The sequence below is a fragment of the Mobula hypostoma genome, chromosome 11 (assembly GCF_963921235.1).
Source record: "Mobula hypostoma chromosome 11, sMobHyp1.1, whole genome shotgun sequence".
NCBI classification, from domain to species: domain Eukaryota; kingdom Metazoa; phylum Chordata; class Chondrichthyes; order Myliobatiformes; family Myliobatidae; genus Mobula; species Mobula hypostoma.
Genome location: NC_086107.1, coordinates 18,441,791 through 18,466,361, shown reverse-complemented (window position 1 = coordinate 18,466,361; position 24,571 = coordinate 18,441,791). Strand labels below are relative to the sequence as shown.

At 41.6% G+C, this 24,571-nt stretch overlaps 2 protein-coding genes across 9 annotated transcripts in view; both read right to left on the bottom strand.

Annotated features, from left to right (window-relative positions):
* LOC134353612 (protein kinase C-binding protein NELL1-like) overlaps positions 1-4,195 on the bottom strand; it is a 1,036,586-nt gene extending 1,032,391 nt beyond the window's left edge. For 5 of the 8 annotated variants that reach the window (XM_063061731.1, XM_063061735.1, XM_063061733.1 and 2 more), the window contains exons 1-2: positions 3,799-4,195; positions 2,496-2,624 (exon numbers count right to left, since the gene is read on the bottom strand). In XM_063061731.1, the coding sequence (XP_062917801.1) occupies positions 2,496-2,624; positions 3,799-3,856 (187 nt within the window). In that variant the 5' untranslated portion in view covers positions 3,857-4,195. Of the gene's footprint in view, positions 1-2,495; positions 2,625-2,873; positions 2,989-3,798 lie in introns of those variants that run through there. The other 3 variants (XM_063061736.1, XM_063061738.1, XM_063061732.1) reach the window with 3 other exon arrangements.
* Positions 4,196-4,493: 298 nt separating this feature from the next.
* slc6a5 (solute carrier family 6 member 5) overlaps positions 4,494-24,571 on the bottom strand; it is a 68,949-nt gene continuing 48,871 nt past the window's right edge. The window contains exons 13-17 of the mRNA XM_063061727.1: positions 23,455-23,586; positions 17,683-17,782; positions 10,510-10,610; positions 6,516-6,683; positions 4,494-6,410 (exon numbers count right to left, since the gene is read on the bottom strand). Coding sequence (XP_062917797.1) covers positions 6,255-6,410; positions 6,516-6,683; positions 10,510-10,610; positions 17,683-17,782; positions 23,455-23,586 — 657 coding nt within the window. The 3' untranslated portion in view covers positions 4,494-6,254. The remainder of the gene's footprint in view (positions 6,411-6,515; positions 6,684-10,509; positions 10,611-17,682; positions 17,783-23,454; positions 23,587-24,571) is intronic.

Genomic DNA, 24,571 nt, shown 5'->3' with positions numbered 1-24,571 from the left:
GAATGCAAAAATCTAGAATTCCCTTGGAAAGTGTTATTTGTGTTTGAACTATTTGATGCAACTTGCATTAACACACTTAAAAATGGCAAGTCAAGCACCCGTCTGTGACAGGGCGGAGGCAGTGCAAGTGTAACCTAACCCCATTAACTCATTGTGTCATCACTGCAGTCACAAAAAGTCAAACTGTCTTTATAAGAAAAGGTATCTTTTACAGTACATCACCAAGTATGTTTTGCATATCCAGCACCTGACATCAAAGAAAGCAAAAATAGCCTTTCTCTGCTAGTCCCTCATGCTTGCATGGCTTAGTCTGACATGAAATAATCACAGTGAAAACCAAGGGCATGTGAAAGGTGGCTTGGACATCTATCCGCTCAGTCACATCTGCTAATAATATCTGCAATCTAGATTACTGATAACCCGTTGGGAAAAATTAAATAAGTGATTTATATTTGTCTTCACACTTACTGTGTTAATCTACACCTACTGTTTCAATATAATTAGCTAAGAGGTGATGATTATTGGGTCTCTTTTTATTTTGTTTTTCCTACTCTGGGAGAGATCAGTGAATAAAAGAACATTAAATTCATGATTTGTGTATTATTTAAATACCTGACTGAAGAAGCTCTCCAATTAGACCATTAGACACTGGAGCAGAATTAGGCCTCTCGGCCAGCTATGTCTACACCACCACTTCATCATGGCTGATTTTTAACCCTCTGGAGCCTATTCTCCTGTCTTCTCTCTGCAACCTTTCACACCCTTACTAAAGCAGAAGCAGCAATGCCTTCTCCGAGGACTGAACCCACGACCTCCAGATTATGGAACTGATGCACTACCCACTGCACTAAAAAGGCACATGGTTAATTATGGGACATTTCTTCCTTCCTCGTCCTGAATTTAAATACTACATAGGTGTACCCTGCAGATTCAAAAAAAAAATCAGTCCAATTTATTTAATTAAAATTCTACTGGCATAATTAGCAATATAACTGGATTCCAGGACGACAATTATTGCAAAGAGGTGCAACTTCAAGCATGAAGTAATGCTGAGGTAATGCTGGGGATTTTGAGATGCATAAGAAAGGAAGTGCCAGGATGAGTGAGGATCCAGAGGAGGCCCACAAGAATGGTGTGGGAATAAAAAGATTAATGTTTGAGGAGCATTTGATGGTTCTGGGCCTGTACTCACTGGAGTTTAGAATAATGAAGGGGTTTCTCAATTGAAATCTAGGACTATTGAACAGCCTTGATAGGATGCAGGTGGAGAGGGCATTTTCTTTAGTGGACCAGTCGAGAAACAGGGCAGAGTCTCAAAATAGGAGGACATCCCCCAGAACAGAGAAGAGGAGGAATTTCTTTAGCTAGATGGTGGTGAATCTGTGGAATTCATTGCCACAGATGGTTATGGAGGCCAAGTCATTGCGGTGCAGTTAAAACCGAGGCTAATTTTCCTGATAGTACAGTTAGTGTGTGAAGGGTTAGGAGAAGAATGGGGTTGAGAAGGATGATGATTGAATGGACTGAATGGCTGAGCAGACTCAACGGGCCGAGTGGCCTCATTCTACTCCTACGCCTGGTGGTCTCAAAAGTGTCCGCGTAAAGGGGGGGGGGGGTGGCTCCATCTCATATTTTGGAAGTTCCTCTGCTATTTCACAGCGGCACCGCATTCGGGGCGATCAGAATATCAATGAGATGAGTGACCTGTTGTTCTCTCCGCTCGCAATGTTAACAGGGGCTGAGCAGTAAAACGTTAAATCAGCCCGGTGCTGCGGCTACTATGTGCATCTGCACGGATGGGACACCCAAGACAAGCGAGGGGCGGGGTGGGTTCCGAATCTACGTGGCTTCTGTGTAAGGCGCTTTGGTTCAGGGTGTTTAACCCTAGGTGATATGTCACGATACGCGGCTGTCCCGCAGGAAACAACAGGCTATAAATTGGAAAAGACTATATAACAAACACAGAGAGAGGGCTCCCCGCCTACTATTAGTAAAGCAAAATGACTCCCAGTTAATCAGTCCGTGTGTTAAACAAACGCCACACCAAAAAAAACGAGACACCAAGGTTCAACGACCCCGAAAACTTTCTTATTCCCACAGAATGTTTAAATCACACGCACGCTCTTATCCTTTATTCCATCGCACAGCGGTGATTTTTTAAGAAAAAATCTGTCTGCCTTTTGCTCGTTTCAGCGTAACATGACAAAAGTCATGAATAAAATATGACGAATTTGATAGTATTCATTACAGAGGTTTCAACCGTGACCAGTGACGTGCGCTGGGAGCTAATGCTCCCCTACCTCTGCGTTGGTGTCGGGTATACCTGTGTCACATATTAACCTTGTACTGCTATCGCGGTTAGTAAAGGTTTAATTGTACTGAGGGAGGGAAAGGGAGAGGGAGAGATATAAATAGATAGAGAGATCGGTTATATGGATGGTGGTGACAAGGCTAGAAGGTGAAGAAAAAATGATTGGTATCTTTGTCCTATTTACCTTGAAACAAATATGCTTTGCTGTTATTATATAATCCCGGTACCTGAGCAACTCCCGCCGTTGTATTATTAAGATCCATTTCTGTAGTGACATCAATTTGCAAGTCAGGGTCCATTCCAAACCCTAAGACTATAGAGATAAAACAGTCTTAACTAAACGTTTACACCACAGTAAAAGTTGAAAACAGCACTTTAATTTTCCGCTCCCGTTGTTCCCCAAAGTATTAGTTCGTGAGTAAATTCATAGATAAACACCAAGAATGCCCCTCCAGTAAACAAGAGTCAGGTGGAATCGGTCGTTGCTTTTATCAGTGAATTGTTGGTGCCTCTAAGAGGTTGAAGTTTAATCTTTACTCGGTACAAATACACTAATACGTACCATGGTTGTACAATCCCATTAAACCACCCAAAAAGAAACCCGGGAACCTCAACCTTTCCAACCGAGCTGAAAAACGGTCTCAAACGGTTCACGGTAACGCTTAATTAGAGCAATAACGCGTCGCCTCTCAGGCATCTAACGCTGGGGCTCGAGTGCCAGCGAGCAAACAGATTTTGCGGAATAGGCTTAATCGCGGAGGCATCTCGGCGAGTTGCCCGCGCACGAATGAATCGTGCCTGTGTAAAACAAGACTGATCCTTTCGGGGGCGGGTTCGGAGACCGAGATACCGCAATAAGTTGATTTTATTTTAGAAAGTTGCTAATTAGACCCAGGCTTCACATTTTTTTCCGACGAGCGAAACTGACAGACACCTGCCACCGGTGAATCTCGACATCATAGATAGTTACTGAACTTTAATTTTACTTATCAGAACCTTTGATGAGCTGACTGAAATTCACATGTTAGCGATAACCAGGGAGGTGAAGCGCTGTTACGAGAATAAGCACATGCGCACGGTGCCGCTATCTTTCAAAGCCCCTGCTAAAATTAATAGCTGAGATAACAAGCGTCCCAGGAGGAGAGGGAACCTTGAGAGCCGTTTGTATGAGAAGTCTCCAGCCGGGTTGTTATAAAGGCTTGTTTTCAAACCCACTGAGAGGGGCACCATTAAATCTACAGCCAACTGACCCGTGCGAAGCAATTAACTATGTTAGGGGTGGCAGGGAATGAAATTGCGTTTGGTTTAAAGTCATTGCAACCATGACTGAACGCTTCTGTAGGAATGCATTAAATATCTCCGAAGGCTGCGCGTTAATACGCGTCCCTATCGCCTGTCCCGAAGTCACCTGGAAAGCAGGAACTTGCACAAGACGATGTAGTACATGATCCGCCAAATTCTGTGCAGGAAATTAAGTGTCGTCTTACCTGGTTTTGCGGAGAGTATGAAAGCCAAAATCACTGGAATTATATCCATTTGCAACATGTTGCTTTTTTTTTTGCTTGAACAATAAATTGCTGCCACGACGCGACCCCCTCTACTTTGCTGAATACCGCGCACAAACTTGCCAATCGGGCTCAGACTGCCGCGAACTGTGCGCTCCGCCAGCCTTGGACGTTTCTCCCAGGACCAGTCCACCCTCGACGGAGAAATGGGGGGTTGCCGAAGTTTGACTCACGCGCTGGCATTGTCAAAACAAAAGGCAGATGCCGACCCTCGCGGGCGTCCGTGACACGTTCAGAGTGGGGCCGAACGCGCGGGGGTGGTGCATCGCTGCATACAATGGACTTTGGTCATTTCGCCTTGCAACGTTGCTTCGCCATACGCCAGCCACCCCTTCGATGGATGAAGCGAGAAACTGGCTGCTCGGAGGCAGGATTAGATTTGGGAGGGAAAGGCTGGACAGCCTTCTGCTCGCTCGGGTGGGCAGACCGCGCTTCCCCGTGTCCCTTCCCACTAAGCATCACCCCAAGTACATTGAATAGGTGTCAAGTCGCGATATAATGATAAACGACCGTGGAAGGTGTAGTGATTGACAGCACAGCTCTGGGCAGAGAATAAACAAACACGCTGATACTCTATTGATTCGACAACATGTGACATTTAAAACATTAACATTTATTTCATTTTTCTTCGAGTTACATTATAGGATCATCTCTATTTTGAATATCATATAGGCAAATATATAATGCATTAAATTGTATTTTTACACATAAATACAAAATTTGAGGTAGGGCCTCAAGATTGGTGATCTTTTAAATGAACCATGCACATTACAATATGCAAAATAACCATCGAGTATAGGTGATGAAACACTCACGTTAACTGAGATGCATGTTTATGCGTGTGGGTATCATATATATATGATTACTATGAATGTGATGAGCCGATTTGAGGCACATATCTATATCCATAGGCAGCAGTACCTCATATAGAACGCAGATAAATATACATGGCATTACGTTAAGTAATTAGGAATTAAACCTACTGAGAGGTACTGTAGGTCCACTTAAAGTGCCTGAAGACACCCCGTATATTACATACAAGTGACTTATATATATGGCAAAAGTACAGGTTAATTTTTATACGTTTCATCAAATACACCTTGTGTATCTGAGATTGGAACCCATCAATAAGGCCAATGGTCAACCTGATGTATTGAAGGACGACGTGTAAACAATTAAAAAATGTACTTCGGCAGTTTTGACAATCTTTCGCTCAGCCAACACAGAAACAAACTGTCTTTGGTACCCACTGCCTCAAGATGGCTTATAGAAGGATAGTAAAAGTGAGAGGGGAAAATAATATTGCAATTAACTTTAAGGTGCTCATATGACTCTCCCTATATAAAAGGCAAATATCAAGATGCAGTGGCTAGATTAATCATAAGTAATGTTTCCACAGCAAACACTAGTGAAAATAACTACATTATATATATATATATAAATGAGCTTCGATGGGCTTCAAGACTACAATGGAAATTAATGAAATCATTTATATGAGGAAAAAGAGTTATATCTCAAGAGAAACAAAAATGTAACAGAAACACTACCTGAGACCCTTTTAACACGAAAACACACGGACAGACAGGATTATTGACAAAAAAAATCCCCGAAAGTCAACTACTGTAAATTTAAGACTAAACTTTTTTTAGAAAGTTTTCTTTAGTTAATCTACGCTATGTTCACCATCTCTATATTTTCATAAGATATTTAAAGGGACGTGACATCACTAACACACACTAATGAACACTGCTCATCTGTTAAAAGCATGAATACCTAGTGGTTACATTATAGAATGTACAATCTGGCGAATTATTGATGCCAACCTAGTGCTGGCGTGGCAGAGGCTACAGGGTTTTATTTTAACCCCAATATCAGTTGAAAAAAATCAGGACAGCGAGACTGTACAATGCATAAGTTTTGCACTCGTCGAGTATTGGGGTATATAAATAGAATTGTACAATTATTTTTTATTCCGTTTTTTAGCTGCAGATCAAGTAAAAGATAACTAGGACTACAGAGAGGCACAAATCACAGGACACATTTTGGAGAGGAAGTGGGTGTCAGTGGGCCGGCGTGAAGGAGAGCGAATGAGGGGTATGGCCATCCGCGATGAACTCCCGATTAGAACTATATGGCATGAGTAAGAGGAGAGGGGGTGGAAGCATTAAGAAAACTAGCCAAGACAGAGGAAAAGACAAAAAAGGTTCAAACGTCGACAAATGGATTGACTATATGAGGGAAGATGGGAACTGGAAAACAGGACAATAACGGACTTTTAGGTGTCGTTGAGTTGCGATGGGAAGGGGCGTTCGATTGCATTAAAAGAAACTTCAGCAAATACGCTAAGCTAACATATTTACGCGGAGAGATCGGTAAAACTAGAATTGAGATCCTAATTCCATGTCTTTCGGGGGTAGCTTGAGTCCAAGAGAAGAGGTCCCCAGAGGGTCTATCATATTCTTGTAGCGCTCTCCACGGTGCTGAGTTAAAAAGGGGCCCCAGTCAGGTTGAGGACTGCACACCAGCTTAAGTCTCTGAAAAATACAAAACACGTATTCAGGACGGAAATTGAATATTCACGTAATGACCATTATAAGAAATGTAATTGAATATCCAATCTGCCGGTCCAATCAACGAACCTCTATAAAGCTGCCAGGGGCCAAGTGCATCTTAATCACAAACATGATAGGGATCCATATGACAGAAGAAGCCAACATTAACCATCCCAGCACCATCGACCAGGCCGGGTATTTGTAGTTTTCATACGTCATGGGTTCCCACTGATAAAAGCTAAAGCAGAGGATGAACTGGAAAAGGAAATAAAATATGTAAACATTTTCTACATCGGCAAAACAAAACACACAGGTTACTGTAGCATTTGGTACTTACCATAAAACAAAGCAGCCATTCTCAGGTGTCTGGGAGACACCTAACTTCCTCTCTTTCTTTCTTTCTCTCTCTCTCTCTCTCTCTCTCTCTCTCTCTCTCTCTCGCTCTTTCCCCCTCCCCCCCCACCAATATCCTTCAATCTCACAAAGAATGAGTTTACTCTGTTCCACCCTGTCTCTCAAAACAATATCAATTATACTACAGAAGAAAAAACAATAAATCGCTGTTCATAGATTTAAGAACATTCCTTAACCTATGCATCCATAAGAGAGTAACAAGAGAATATGAAATACCTATTTATGTTTCTCGAGTGGAACCAATGGCATTATTTCATATACATGTATTCACTCATTGCCTGCTCAGTTGGCATCAATAAAGGATATTTTTTATTGAAGATAATACTGTTTAAAATTTCAGATTTCCCCGATGCTCTTAATGGCCAATGAAACGTGTGAGCTGTGGTTATTTATAAATACTGTACAGCAGTCACTTTTTGCAGAACAAGATCCCACAAAGGGAATTGCTATCAATAGGCCCATTTCTTTTGTAATGCAATCTACTTTATGTCATGCCATGATATTTATTTCTATTTGACGAGGTAGATGTGGTCTCAGCTTTGAATCTTGTTTGATAAAGATTGCGCCTCTGACAGTGAAGCACTATACTGGCATGTCAGAGCACAGCATGCGCTCAAAATTCTGAAGTACAATCTCACTTTATATTGGGTTTTTTTTGTAAGCAATTTCTTTGACGGCTTTGGATAGCTTGGTTCTTTGATGAGAATGTACAGTGTAACATCATGAAGATCATTTCAGATTAATGGTCAGTGTAATATGTTCACATTCAGATGTATCGTCATTCAATCATACACTTCGTTTAGGATGAGAGGGGTCTTTGAAGGATGGGAGCAAAGGGTCTTTCCATTGAAAACAAAAGTTACATGATGTAAATTATATTAAGTAACAGCTGGCTGGACTATGTTTCCTGGATGTGCTATGATCATTGCTTTTGTTATATTTTGGACACATTGGTTTAGCTTCAATAATTCTTGATATCGTTGAGAACCTTTTTTTGATGATATTGTTATCTTAAGATTACATATGCTAAAGTTCATTTATCACAATGTAGCCCTAGAGGTTTTGAATTCTCTTATCTCTATCTCATTCTCTTCCTTTGGAACATCATTTAAAATGTATCTCATTGGTACATTTTGAGTGGTGGGTTGGAGATAAATCTGTACCAAAGAAGCTGTGAGGTGCTCCTTCCCTCCACCAGCCTGCAGGTCACCCTTGGACAAGGTGTACAACCTGCTTAGACCCCTCCCCTTCAAATCAGGGTCATATGATGCCATAGGAGCAGGTGGTGGATGATCGTAGGACCAGCAAGTGCGTATCACAAGTCCTGGTTATGTGACCACTGACACCAACCAATCTCTGAAGAGTATTGATAATGACTGGGGGTCACCCATCTTGAAAAGACACTGCCCAAAAGCAGGCAATGGCAAACCACTTCCACAGAAAAAATTGCCAAGAATAACCATGGTCATAGATGAGACCATGATCGCTCATGTCATACAGTACAGTGCATAATGATGATGATGATGACCTCATTGGTCAGTTATTTAGTCAACTGTCCTAATGTTCCCTTCTTCATCTCTTTGTCAATAATTCTTTGTAAATGCTTAGAGACATTTATCTACGTTTGTAGCAACATACTAATGTAGATTCTCTTGATGGAAAGAAGGGCCAGATTGAGATGACCTGGTCTAGATCTTGCATTTGCCTCTTAAAGAAATTATACATCTTTTTTGTAGCCACATAATTCCCAGTGTCCTAGAGGCTCTGCTGTCATGCATGTCCAATCAGGCAGAAAAGCTTGCAAGCAAAATTTGGACTCCAGGCAACAGAACTTGAGATCCTGGCCCCTGACTCTCTTCAATGCTTTACACAGCTTTTGCTGCTAAGGGTTTTTCCAACTCTGTCAATGTGTCTAATGATCCTAGATAATCTGAGACTTTTGAAATATATTTCTGTCAATTTAAAAATTCAAATTATTTTACTAAAATGTAAAAATTAATATATTAGAGTCATAAAACACTATAACACAGAAACAGGCCCTTCAGCCCATCTAGGCCATGTCAGACTATTATTCTGCTTAGTCCCATTGATGTGCAGCTGGAGCATAGCTCTCTATATCCCTCCAATCCATGGACCTATTCACGTGTCTCTTAAATATTGAAATCGAACCCACATCCATCACTTTCACTGGAAGCTCATTCCACACTCTCATCACCCTCTGAGAAAAGAGGTTCTCCCTCATGTTCCCCTTAAACATTTCACCTTTCACCCTTAACTCATGGCTTGTACTTTTCGTCTCACCCAAGCTCAGTGGAAAAAGTCTGCTGGCTTTTATCCTGTCTATACCCCTCATAATCTTGTACACCTATTGATCTGTAAATAGATTAATGTTAATTATATTAAAAGAAAAAAGCACAAACCGTTTAGCTTCCAATACCTTTAAATGAAGGTCACTTACCCCATTGAAATGAATGGGACTGAGCTGGATAAACCAACAGGGAATGAGTTGCTACATCCCAGTGCCGTGCACAGGCATGTGATTCCGGACCAGCCGACACAAAGCCAGCAGTTTCCTACAGAAACACTGACTAGCCATCAACATAATTCAGCCTAACATATCCCCTTTAAAGAGAAAATGAAGCATGATGATAGAACAGCTAATGGGAATTGAATCAGAGTATATAAGACGAAAGACCCAAAGGCATATAAGAAGAATTAGGTCGTTCAGCCCATCAAGTCTTTTCCGCCATTCCATCATGGCTGATTTATTATCCCTTTCAATGCCATTCTCCTGCCTTCTCCCTGTAGCCTTTTGACACCCCTACTAATCAAGAACCTATCAACATCTGCTTAAAATAATATACTGATGGCTTGGCCTCCGCAGCTATCTGTGGCAATGCATTCCACAGATTCATCACCCTCTGGCTAAAGAAATTCCTTCTCATCTCTGTTCTGAAGGGATGTTCTTCTACTTGGAGGCTGATCTAGTTTCCACCACTATAGGAAACATCCTCTCCATATCCACTGTATCAAGGCATTTCAATATTCAATAGATATCAATGAGATCCTTCCTCATTCTTCTAATCTCCAGTGGGTATAGACACAGAGCCATCAACCACTCCTCATACATTAACCCTTTCATTCCCAGAATCATTTTCATGAACCTCCTCTGGATCTTCTCCAACGCCTGCCCATCCTTCCTTAAATATGGAGCCCAAACCTGCTGACTATACAGGCTCAGAAAGCAAGAGGGTCATCTATTGGTGCTATTTACATTCTGTTATTCCATGACTCTCAAGAATTGAACAATAAAACTAATTTTCCCAGCATCAAACAAGTTGTTGCTAACAGCATTTGCAAGCTTGAGTGGAACTGTGACATTGATACTTAAAGCTCTCCACCATTGGGGTTTCCATTTATTATGTCTGACCCTGCTAATAACTAGTAAGGATTAACTACTGTGATGGATGAAAAAATTATCATACAACTACATGGCTGGTAGAAAGAATATCGGATGAGCATCAATCATCCTTGTGTAGCAATTAATATGTTTCAATTTATTGGAAACTTCTATAGAGCAAAGAGTTTAATGAAGTATGAATTATCTCTGAATGTACTCATATGGGATAACTAAACTTACTGGACTACTTAAAGTTAAGGTACGTACTGTAAGAATAGTAGGAGTGAAAAATGCCCAGCAAATCCTCCAGAAGTAGCTAGGCTGGAATCCAATCATCATCTCAATGTCTTCACAAAATCGTTTCAATCCTATTAGCACACAAAACACAACATTAACTGATGTCCTTTGCAGGAGAAATGAGATGAGAATAATTTTCAGTCATTACATTTCTCTATACTTCCACCTCTCTAGATTTTCTTGCTGGGCAGGGAACAACATAAAATTACTCAAAAAAAACAATAATGCACCGGCAGAGAAATTCCAACATAAATGCATTAACACTGAATAGCTATGCAGACTGCTTAGATTTTCACCTTTCAAATGGGATATACATTTCTGTGTAACTGCATTTAAATCAGAACCCAGTAAAGAATTTGGTTTTTGGGTGAGGACAGGCTCCAAGAAGCAGTGTCAAGTTGCATATGCTGTGGATAATTTTAACCTGGGTAAAAACAACTCATAAAGCTCTAAAAACTATGCCTTAAACTGTAAGACATAGAAGCAAAATTAGACCATACTGTCCATTGAACCTGCTCCCCATTCGATCAGAGCTGATTTATTTTTCCTCTCAACTCCATTCACCTGCCTGTTCCCCATGACTTTAGATACCATTTCTAATAAAGAACTTCGCTGTAAATATACACATTGACTTGGCCGAAACAGCCATATATGGCAATGAATTCCTCAGATTCACCATACTCTCCCCATCTCTGTTCAAAGTTCAAAATTTCAAAGTTCAAATTAAACATATTATTGAATTACATGTATGTCATTATATACAACTCTGAGATTCATTTTCTTGCAAGAATACTCAATAACCAAAATAGAATCTATGAAAGTCAACACCAATGGGAAGGCAGTTAGTTTGCAAAAGATAACAAACTGTGCAATCACAAAAAGAATGAGAAAAAGGGGAAATAATAAATAAATAAATAAATAAATACACAATAAATATCGAGAAAATAAGATGAAGAGTCCTTGAAAGTTAGTCCACAGATTGTGGGAACGTTCTAGTGACGAGGCAAGTGAAGTTGAGTGAAGTTACCCCTTGTGGTTCAACAGCCCGATGGTTGAGGGGTAAAAACTGTTCCTGAACCTGGTGGTGTGATCCCTAAGGCTCCTGCACCTTCTTCCTAATGACAACACTGAGAAAAGAGCATGGTGATGGGGTCCCGGATGATGGATGTTGCTTTCCTGTGACAATGCACCATGTAGATCTGCTCAGTGGTGGGGACGCTTTTACCAGTGATGAACTGGGCTGTATCCCTTACTTTCTGAAGCATTTTCCATTCAAGAGTTTTGGTGTTTCCATACCAAGCTGTAATGCAGCCCGCAAATATACTCTCCACCACACATCAACATAAGTTTGTCAACATTCTAGATGTCATGCTGAACCTTTTGCAAACTTCTCAGAAGGTAGAAGCACTGCCAGACTTTCCTCATTATTACACTTCCATGTTGGGCCCAGCACAAGCCCTCTGAAATGATAACACTGAGCAAATTAAAGTGTCAAACCCTCTCCACCTCTGATCCCCTGATGAGATCTGGCTCATGCACCTCCAGTTTCCTCCTCCTCTTGAAGGCAATTATTAGCTCCTTGGTTTTGCAGACGTTCAGTAAGAGGTTGTTGTTGTGGCACCTCTGAGCCAGATTTTCAATCTTCCTCCTACATGCTTATATATATTAAATGGATGTCCTTGCATTCTGAGGCTGTGCTCTCTGGTCCTAGACTGCCCCACTATTGGAAACATCCTCTCCATATCCACTTTATCTAAATAAAGGAATTTATTCTCTCCGAATGATTATTGATCGCAGTGGACCAATAATGTATATTTTTTATTTATATTAATTAAATATTTGACTGATTGTCAAATTTCTAAAGATTTCTAAAGATGACCTGCTGACTTCCTCCAGCATTTTGTGTATTTTACTCTAGGTTTCGAGCATCTACACAATCATTTGTGTTTTCATTCTGAAAATTTACTTTTTATCCCCCCAACAGCAACAAAACCCATCACTGTGTAACGCTATCAACATTACCCCCCTTCTTAATGACTCTATCGGCAGGTACGTGCTGTACAAGTAGAACATACGCCTGCTTTGCCTTTATGTAATTGACTGTATTTGATTCAAAACTAGGGAAAAGCCCAAAAGCCCATGAGTGATATCTTACTGGATTTATTTCATGAATCTTGGGGGGAGGGGGCAAATGTCCATAATCTCCACTCAGTGTCCACCTTATTTGGTACAGGGGTGGAAAGTGGTATGTTCTTCTGCTGCTGTACACCAACCACTTCCTAGTTCGACATGTTGTGCATTCAGAGATGTTCTTCTACTCACCACCGTTGTAACACTTGGTTATTTGAACTACTGCTACCTTCCTGTCAGCTTGAACCAGTACAACCATTCTCTTCCGACCTCCCTCTTTATCAAGGTGATTTTGACCTGTCTCCTTAACAACAACTGAGCCTCTTGACCATGTCCGTATGCTTATATGCATTGAGTTGATGCCACGTGATTGGCTGATTAGATATTTGCATGAACATGCAGGTGTACAACCGTAGCTAATAAAGTGGCCACTAAGTAATTGTGAATTCTTTCTCAGGGAAGATATGAACTGACCAGTGAACTAATAACAATTGATTGAACATCTGTTTAAATGTGTGAAAAACAAGGGTCCTGCATTTTCATGCGCCTGACTGCTGGCTAGTCTGTGCTTTGCAAATGTAATTTCAGCTTCTTGATTCAAGGCTGCAAATACGATTACTTTCCATTTCATCTTTCAGAAGCTTTGTCTGGATTTAAGCCTAAAGCTGTGCAATTTTCATTGCTTTTTTTCCTCTAAGTCCAATTTTTTGATGCTCTGAGATGTAAATGCCTTATTCCTGGGACATCGCATTTAGCAAAAATACTCCACATTGTGAGTACAGTATCCTGTACATAAATTAACTTCTACTTTTACTACAATGAAATACCAGTAACTGGCTCACTAAATATAAATCTTATGCACGTAATATAGATGTGGTTATTGCAGATTGTAAATGCCTACTTAAATATCCAAGGTGTGCTTGTAAAAGTCATCTTATTACAGTTCCACTATATTAGCTCATTTCTGCACGTTTTCTTTCCAGTGTATGGATATTTGCAGAAAGGTCGCCACCATGTGGTAGGCAGAGGAATGACCTGCTGATTTAAAATTTTGAACAGCTATTTTCAGCAAACCCACGATAGGTGAGAGTGGTGCAGACTGTTGCTGGGAGACGGAGCCCGTAGCCAGGTGGCAGAAAGAACTAGGCTAGGCTCCCGATGCCACAATTTTAATTAGCCCTAGAGGGGTTGGGTCTAATTTAAATGTCATAGTAAACGGCCTGATAATGTCATGAAGATACGCTCACCACTTTAACTAACACCAATAAATGGCTGCATAGTCAGAAAAAAGCACAGATGCTTACCACAAGAATTAACATTCAGGACAGTGACCTTTCATCATTTTCATCAATGACCTGAAACTTCAATTCTGTTGCAGCTGCTTGACCTGCTGTGTATTTACAGAGTTTTGTTTATATTTCAGATTCTCGGTTTCTGCAGTTCTGCATGTCAGACCTTATTTTTAATACTTTGAAGTGCTCTGTAAAGCAGCAGGATTGGGGTGTTCTTCCTAACTTGCACAAGAATTCCTTGGAGTATATCTGACTTGTCTACGACAGGTCTTCAAGCTGAAACATTATTTGATTCTCTTTCCTCAGATGCTGCCTGGCCAACTCAGTGTTTCCAGTATTTCCTGTTTTTTTTATTTCTGATTTCCAGAATCTGCATTTTTTTTAAAAAAATTTTAAGAACAGAAAAAAATTGAATTGTAAAGCACATTAGCGTTCTTTCAGCCCACAATGTTGTGTTGACTTTGTAACTTACTCTCACCCTTCTCTCCTACATTGCCCTCCATATTTTCCATTATCCATGTGCCCACCTAAGGCTTTATTAATTGTCCCTAATGTATCTGCCTCTACCACCACTCTGTGTAAAAAAAATTACCTCTGACATCCCTCCCCACCTATACTTTCCTCCAATCACCTGAAGATTATCCCTCCTTATATTAAGCATTTCCACTTTGGGAAGGTCTTTGCTGATAACTTGATTTGTGCCTCTTATCATACTGTACCCCTGTATCTCATCCTCCTTCACTCCAGAAAGAAAAGCCCTACCTCGCTCAGCCTATCCTCATAAGACATGCTCTCTAATCCAAGAAGCATCCTGATAAACCTCCTCTCCTCTCTCTTGTTTTGAAAGAGGATTTTCTTCGATTTATCAGATATCCCTAAACATCATTCCCTTTCCTTAGCAACATTGCCAGAGACCATTTCTGTGGGCCGGGATTATTATTTCCTCGCTAAATTTAACCTCTCTGCTAGCGAGCTCTGGCTCCTACTGTGACTGCATAATCATTTGGGACAGCTCTGGGAAGAATACAGCTTCATATATACCAGTGAGGGGCCTCACAAGCAAATGGGATGATGCCAGTTCTGTGCTGAGGTGAAACTGAATAACATAGTAAAAGAGGAAGTGTTAAGTGATTGGCATCTTCGAAAATGGATAAGTTGGCAGGCCACATCATGAAAATGTCATTAGACATTAAAAGAAACAAGGAATAAAACGGCAGAGGATCCAATTGCAATTTTTCTGTCTCCGCTGGTAACAGAAGTGATGGCAGAGGATGGGAGGACAGCTGATGATGTACCATTGTATAACATGGGAGGAAAGGATGAACCAAGAAGCTACAAGATAGATAGCGTGGACAGAGAGGATCTGTTTCCCAGGATTGAAGTGGAGAGGGAGAGGGAGAGAGGGAGAGAGGGGGGAAGAGAGAGAGAGAGAGAGAGACAGAGAGGGGGGGTAGATTCGAGGGGGAATGTGAGGGTTAAGTTTTTTTACTCAGAGAGTCATGGACATCTGGGATATGCTGCCTGGTATGGTGGCAGAGGTAATTACATTAAAGGCTTTTAAGAAATGTTTGAATAGACACATTGATGTAACGAAGATGGAGGGATATAGACATGGTGTAGGTAGGAGGGATAATGTTTGGGTGTTTTTGATTTGCTTTTTAGCCGATTCAGCACAATATTGTGGGCCAAGTGGCCTGTCCCTGTGCTGTACTGTTCTATGTTCTAAGTTCTAAGACAGTTCGAGATGGGAAAATTATTAGAACCCACTCTAAAGGAGGGCAGAACTTTTCTATCTGACTGCCACTGTCTATTCAGGGACAAATAAGCGCAAGTTGAGCCTCATACCAGCTTTACTGAATCGGTGGCACAGTAGCGTATTTCAGGTAGCCATGACTGATTTATGATCACTCTCAACCCCATTCTCCTGCCTTCTACCCATACCCTTTAACACCCTTCCTAATCAAGAACCTATCAGCCTCCATTTTAAATACACCCAATGACCTGGCCTCCACAGCCATCAAGTTCCACCGATTCGCCACAGTCTAGCTAAAGAATGTTCCCCTCATCTCCATTCTAAAGGGATGTCCTACTATTCTGAGGCTGTCCCCTCTGGTCATAAACTCCCTCACAATTGGAAACATCCTCCCCCTGTCCACTCTGTAATATAAGAAATAAGTTTGTGGGTGGTACAAAATTTGACCCTGTGGCTGACAGTGAGGAGGCAGGAGTTAGATATAGGTGGTCTCATCATTTGGGTTAAGAGTGGTAAATGGAATTTAATCCAGGGAAGCGCGTGGAAACACAATCGAGAAGGTGTCATTGTGCAATTGAACACACAGAAAATGGGAGGATATTGAGGAGCACTGAGGAATAAAGGGTTCTCAGACTCTCAGATCTCCTTAAAGAGAGCAGATCAGGCTGGTAAGTTGGTTAAAAAAGCAAATGGGATGATTTTCTTTATTGACAGAAGCTTAGTGTACCAGAACAAAGAGGTAATGCTCGAACTCTCAACACTAGAGCAAGCTTGCAAACTATATACAGTTCTGGAACACAGATCGAAGTTGCTGGTGAATGCAGCAGGCCAGGCAGCATCTCTAGGAAGAGGTACAGTCGACGTTTTGGGCCGAGATGGTGCCTGGCCTGCTGCGTTCACCAGCAACTTTGATGTGCGTTGCTTGAATTTCCAGCACTGCAGATTTCCTCATGTTACAGTTCTGGACACAGCTTTACAGAAAGGATGTGATTTTCCTGGTGAAGTTACAGAAGAGATTTAAAAGGATGCTGCCAGGACTGGAAAGTCGTAGCCATGAGAAAAGAGTGAATAGACTGCAATTGCTTCCCTTGCGACAGAGGAATCAAAGAGGACACACAAACAAGGCGTATAAATTTGCGTTGGGGCTATTGTTCAAGTAACAATCTCACAAATTAATTTCACCATTCTTCACTTACCGCCTCACAACAGGAACTGAAGGACAAGAAAATCTATTTTGCTGATATTTTAACGGTTGAGTTCGCTTTGCTGTACTCTACACTCTGCTATTAGATCTTCTGCGTGCACCTTTCATCTTAAATTTTAATGCTTCATATTACAATGTGATGCTTCAATACTGCACTCAAGTATCAGTCTAGACTAAAAGCTAAATTAAGATGTGCGTCCATGAGTTTCTAATTCGGGATGTGGCAGTCAGTTCCAGCCAACATTCACAAAATCATTTCAACTACCGCGCAGAGGATAAAGAAAACAGTACAATAATTCACCACAAATGTTACATTATGCACATCATGGTTCCTGCAATCAGCTGTCAAATGTCAAAACTGTTTTGTCTAAGTCAGAGGATTATGTGGAAGTGTGTGGGCTCATTTATTTTAATTATTATGTTAAACAGAAAGTCAGATATTATCTGGGGCAATGTGTCGTTATCTGGTTTTTAAACATAGATTTTTTTCCCCACAATATGATCAAAAAAGTTATCAGAGTAACTAAGTACCGAGCATGAGGAATGACGCTTATGCTGGGAAAAGGAAAGACTCAGCAAGGTGCTGCACTGACTCATATTGCATCATGTTATAGAGTTATGCTCGTTCGTTCAGTTCTCCTTGTCTCAACAGATTTATACAAACATTGATATGGATAGCACTAAATATTGATCCCAAATTATTAATAGCTTTTCAGGGACATTAGTAACTGCAGAGAACAACTGATTAAACAGAGTGGTCTTACCATATATATATGAAACTCCAACTAGTTCAAATATTGCAATAATGACGAGCGAGTAGGAAGCTGCGTAGGTGTCCACCAACTGCAACATGTAGATTCCACTCTAGAAACACAAAATAGAACAGAATTATGAGTACTCCCTCAGAAAGGTCCGACTCCCGAATAATATGAGGAAAATTGTTAGTTATTTAGAGATACAGCACGGTAACAGGCCCTTCTGCCCAACAAATCCATGCTGCCCAATTACACCCCCGTGACCAATTAACCTACTAACCCGTATGTCTGTGGAATGTGGGGAAAACCAGAGCACCTAGAGGATACCAATGGAGTCACAGGGAGAATGTATGAACCCCTTGTAGACAATGGTGGAATTGAACCCAGGTTGTTGGTGCTATAATAACATGGTGCTAACCACCATGCTACATAGCTGTCCCCCATATGTGGTGACTCTGCAAACCAATTTTTTTTCTGTGTGTAAGTCTGACACAAGAGACTGCAGATCCTGGAATCTAGAGCACTACACAAAGTGCTAGAGGACTTCAAGTTGTCAGGCAGCATCTATGGAGGGCAATGGACAGTCAATGTTTCAGCTTGAGACCCTTCATCCGGACTGAAAGAAAGCGGGGAGACGGCCAGTATAAGAAGTTGGAGGAAGGAGTAGAACAAGAGCCGGAAAGTCAGGGCTGAGGGATGAGGAGATGAAGAAATTTAGACTTCTTCCCTCGTGTGATAAAACACCAGCATTTGTGGGGTGGACAGGAAAGCAATATGAAACCAATCTGTTCTTTTCGTACTCAACCTTCTTCACAGACCAATAATTCCACTGACGCTGACAATTTGTTGTTAGTCCAGTAAAGAAAATCTTGTCTATAAATTGGATTTTACTCACTTCTGATGCTCTAAGCATGAGCTGATTATAGTGTTAATGCCTAAGCACAAAAGGTTTGATGAAATTTGGTAAAATAGAAAACCTTTAAAAGCACCACAGTGGAATTATCCACAAAGAATTGTGACAGGTGGGACTGTTCCATCGGGAATTGCATATGCAGTACTCTACAAACTTTTTAGGCAAATATATATAGCTAAGATTTTTGCACAGTACTGTAGTAATTTTGTGTATTGTACTGTACTCGTGGCACACACAAAAAAAAACAAATTTCATGACATATCAAACCTGATGATAAATCTGATTCTGATACGGGTCTCTATTATGGACTGAGAGTGGGAAGGGGGCAGGGAGAGGGGAATCATGGTTGGGAAAAGTAGAAGGGAGAGGGAAGGGAGCAGAAAGCACCAGAGAGACATTCTGTAATGATCAATAAACCATTTGTTTGGAATCAAATAACCTTACTTGGTGTCTCAGAGCTGGGTGTGCCTGCACCTGCGGCACCCCCAGCCCCTGGCACTCTTTCTCTGCCACCCTTCCCATGATGCACCACTCTCACCATTCCCAACATCCTTTGCTCCCGCCAGATTTACAGACTCGCTCTGAGCTCCATGTTAACATTGACAGTACTGTGCAAAAGACTTTGGCACCCTAGCTACATGTATGTGCCTAAGATTTTTGCACAGCACTGTAGCAGAGGTCTAAAAAGAGGAGAAGAGAAGCTGAGGCTCGCTGCTGAGGAAAAGCGCACTTGTCGGAAAAACAACACCAAGACAACACTGGAGGACAGTGCCTTCAAGTGCAGTCACTGCAGCCGAGACTGTCACTCCCAAGTGGGCCTCTACAACCACAACAGACGCTGCTCTAACACAGACTGAGGCAAGACTTTCCAGGTGCAGATCCATGGTCTCGTGAGACTAATGGATGCCAACACCAACCACCAGTACAACGTAGAGCTATTGCATGACTGCTGAACTGAGCGCTGAAATGATTTGAAGAGCTCTTTCTGTGGCAGCTATGACAGCACAGTGGCAGAAAGGAGTGCCAACGAAGGAAGCAAAAACATGGGTGAAGGGGTTATGGTGCTCTCTTGGTGTTTGCATCTCGAACCCATTTAAGAGTCTGGTCCACTTTACTCACATGCTATGGATGGCCCTAAGTCACTGTGTTGGCATTGACGAAGGTGCAGAGGAGGTTTATGAGGATAATCCCAGGAATAAAAGGGTTAACACATGAGGAGCATTTGATTGCTGTGGAGCTGTGCTCAATGGAATTCAGAAGAATGAGGGGTGTTACACTGAGTGAATGTGGAGAGGATGTTTCCAATAGAGGGAGAGTCTAGAAATAGTGAGCACACATCCAGAATAGAAAGAAATCCTTCTAGAAGAGAGCTGAAGAGGAATTTCTTTAGCCTGAGGGTGGTGAAGCTGTGGAATTCATTGCCACAGATGGCTATGGAGGCCAGTCTTGGGGTATATTGATGGAGACAGCCGTGAGAAGAACAGAGGAACATCTGGTGAAACTTCTGAAAAGCCTGCTTCGCTGCCGCTGCTACTGTGCGATCGGGAATCTCCGGAGGGGAAGGCCCCAAATCCTCGGCTTTGCCTGTTGCCTGTTGCCGGGGCCGGGGTCAAAGCGCTCAGCAGAGATGCTGCTTGGTGCTCAGTGTCAGAGGGCTGGTTGGAGGCTCGAAGTTTTCGGACGGACTCGGAGTCGGACTGTGGTCGGATGCTTCCAGGGTGCTGCATCGGCAAGTTTGCGGCGCTGGAAGCTCATGGCAGGGAGAGTTTTCTTCCTTCAACCGTATGCGTGAGATGATGGGACTTTAGAGAGACTTTGAGACTTTTTACCGTGCCCATGGTCTGTTCTTCTATCAAATTACGGTATCACTTTGCACTGTTGTAACTATATGTTATGTGGTTTTTGTCAGTTTTTTTAGTCTTGGTTTGTCTTGTGTTTCTGTGATATCATTCTGGCGGAACAAATTGTATCATTTCTTAATGCATGCATTACTAAGTGACAATAAAAGAGGACTGTGTGTCCTCATAATCTAATCTAATCTAATATTTAAAGCAGAGGTTCAGAGGTTCTTGATTAGTAAGGACATGAAAGGTTACAGGGAGAAGGCAGAAAAATGGGGTTGAGAGGGAAAATAAATCATCCATAATCGAATGGTAGATCAGACCCAAGGGGCTGAATAGCCTGAATATGCTCCAATGTCTTGTGGTTTTATGGTACAGAATGAACGAGGGATAACAAGCTTTGTCTGCATCTCACAACTGCGTTGAACAATAAAGCCTGTAATCAATGGAGACGCCAGTGTGATTCATTTTGCACAGTGATGACCATCGGAAAATGAGGTTGGAAGATAATGCAGAACATCAACGTGATAGTGAAGATTGCTTAATACTTCATTTCAGATCCCTGATGAATACAGTCTTAGTTTCTCTGTCAGTGAACAGTGAAAATTGCAGCCCAACCCAAAAGGGATTATTTTAATTTGGCTCAAGAGGTTCTGCAAATCCTAAGTAACACACACACAAACATTGAAGGAACTCAGCAGGTCAGGCAGCATTCATGGAGAAGAATAAAGAGTTCATGTTTCAGTCCGAGATCCTTCAGCAGTGTGTCTCGGCCTAGAACATTGACTCTTTATTCCTCTCCATAGATGCCGCCTGGCCTGCTGAGTTCCTCCAGCGTTTATGTGTGTTACTCTGGTTTAATTTGGCATCATGCTTGGCACAGACATTGTGGGTCACAGCCTATTCCTATGCCATACAGTTCCATGTCCTTCTGTCAATGGAGCAAACGTGTGCTCGGTAATCCTTGACATCGTTCATAGGGACATCATAGGGATGCCAGGCAAACATCAACTGTTCTGAGGTGATTTGCATATATAAAAAGAATTCAAGTAAATAGTAAAAAGAACATAAAATGAAACGTCTATTTCAAAGTGTTTCTGATGTGTCATATTTTAGTATCATTGCTCAAATGGAATAGTGCTGTGAAATGTGTTGAAGAAAATACATGTTTTATTCTGTATTAAAATTGTGTGATATCAAAGCAAAACATCAAAACATAATGCTAAGTGCAAGGACCGTGCTGAACCAGAATTATGTTTCAAGCCTGATGTAGATTGGGGGACCACTTTGTCGAGCACCTCTGCTCCACTTGCCACAACAGGCAGGATTTCCCAGTGACCACCCATTTAAGTTCGACTTCCCATTCCAACATGTTGGTCCATGGCCTCCCTCCGGTTGGGGGAGCAACAACTTATATTCATTCCAAGTAACCTCCAACCTGACAGAATGAGCATTGGTTTCTCTAGATTCCAGTTACTTCTCCCCATCCCCTTTCTCTCTTTCCATTCCCTATTCTGGCTCCCTTCTTATCCCTGCTTTTCTCTTCATCCACTCATCACCTCACTCTGGTGCCCCTTCACCTTCATTTTCTTCCATGGTCCACTATCCTCTCCTATCACATTCATTCATCTCCAGCCCTTTACCTTTTCCACCTATCACTTCCCAGCTTCTTACTTCAACCCTCCCCTCCTCCATCTGCCTGGCTTCACCTATCACATTCTAGCTTGTCCTCCTTCCCCGACCTCACCTTCTCATTCTGGCATCTTCCCCCTTCCTTTGCAGTCCCGATGAAGGCTCTCAGCCCCGAATATCAACTGTTTATTCATCTCCATAGATGCTGCCCAACGTGCTGAACTCCTCCAATACTTTGTGTGTGTGTTGCTCTGGATTTCCAGCAACTGCAGACTCTCTTGTGTTTACAATTGAACAGAAAGTGTTTGCTCTTTATCTTGGTGCCAAAGCAAGGACATGCCAAAACATGTTTTGGGGACCATGGTAGAGTAGCAGTTAGCACTACGCTATTACAGCTCAGGGTGTCAGAGTTCAATTCCGACGTCATCTGTAAGGAGCCTGTACGTCCTCCACATGGAAAGCATGGGCCTTTTCTGGCTGCTCTGGTTTCCCCCACAGTCCAGAGACATACTGGTTAATAGGTTAATTGGTCATTGTAAATTAAGCGAGGGTTAAATAGGTGGATTGCTGGGCAATGCGGCTCATCAAGCCAGACGGGCCTGTCTGCACTATATCTCTAAATACGTAAATACTTTCACAAGTAAGATACTGCTCTGTGTAACTATGCCAACCATTGGCTGTCCTAACTCATCTCCGTCCCTGCAGGCCAAAGGTTATGGTGTACAGGACTCTAACGTGATTGGTTAAGAGCAATGGACCTATCGCACTAAAGTTTAGTGGGCTGGACAGTTATGGGGACCGTCATGCGAACTGTTCAGAAATAGTTCTCGGTGTACCGTACCTGTTGAAATGAAACAGAGTATCTGAAGCCAGCACCAAGGGTCAAATTGACACTCAAAGTGCTGAAGCAACTCAAGAGGGTCAGGCAAAATCTATGAGAGAAATGGACAGCCAATGTTTCTCTCACAGTTGCTTCCTGACCTGCTGGGCTCCTTCAGCACCTTGTGTTTTATTCCAGATTCCAGCATCTGCAGTCATTTATGACTTATCTAGATTCTCCTTAATGGGCACAGTCATGGAACACATCTCTAAACTGGAAAACAATAAGGGAGGACATGCACATTGTAATGATGGATCATTGTTACTGTGGTGACACCACAGAACAGATGTGTTTCATGCCCCTGCAACAATTGGTATCTTCCTTTAATACCAGCTTCACTACCACCTTTATACAGTACAGCTGAGGGAGATGATTGACTTTACTTCATCACCCTTTCCTTCCCTCATCTTACAAAATGGTTTTACTTTTGTACTCAATAGCAACTGATGGAGGAATTGCTAACTGCCAGGCATTAGTGTAAATGTTATTTGTTTAAATTGGGAATGGTATCTTACCTGAGTTACCATAGGGATGCCCATGAAGAAGAAAACCACACAACAGACTAAGGTAAACAACGGTTTCTTGGGCCGGAGATATCCAGGGAATTCATCCACAACTGAAGTCACAATGGTCTCAATTGTTGCAAACTTAGATTTAATCAGAAAACACATGTAAATTATACACATGAAGAAATAATGGCAACAGAGGTCATCACTTTACAACAATGACCTTTTCTGATATTCAGTCTTGGAATTATTCAAATATGTCAGTACTACTACTACTGACTACATATTTTAAACAACGCTCATTAAAATTATTACATTGTAAGTTAAGTCCTTAGAAGTGATCGATTCATCATTAGCACAATGTGATGCTGTCAATACCTTTGTCTCTCCATCTCCAAATTTCAGCTGCATTGATTTCAATCGAAATAAATTTCAAAGGCTGAATGCAACATTGGCACCACTGCTTAACAGGGCATGTTTATTGTTTGGAGTAGAAGTGGATAATAATGTGAAGCAGCCAATTTTCACTCATATTTATGTCACAATGAAAATTTATTCTTGGCTTTTTGTCATCTGAATTCCTACAGAGCTATTTGCCTACACTTCTGAACTAATTCAATGGCCACAAAAGGGCTTAGGTCATGTTCCAGAAACCCATAACTTCTCTCTCCTCTTGTCCTTAACATATGCTGTTCAAATTCTACTTTTGTGGGAAAGATAAGGCAGGGAAATGGAACATGAAAGTTCAAGAAGGAAGCATTTGAACAGACCAGGCAGCCGGATCAGACGGATCCTCAAAAGGAAACTCCTCCTGCCTTGAAATTTATTCTTGGTTTGGAAAATAAAAGCAACCAAATTTTGGATTTTTTTTTCTGATGATGATGACTTTAGAACAGCAGCTTGGTATTATGTCTCTTGTGCTCCAAAACAAGATATGCCTACTATTGTGCCTAGTACCCACACAAGGAGATATTACTGATTAATGGAAGCATGCTGACAAACAAGCTACTGAACGTTTTCTGGGGTAATAACATTTAAGGTGCTTTTAGAGAGGTACCTGAATATGCAGGGAATAGAGAGAGAGATGAGTCATATGCAGGAAGAATGGATTAGCTTAATTTGCAAC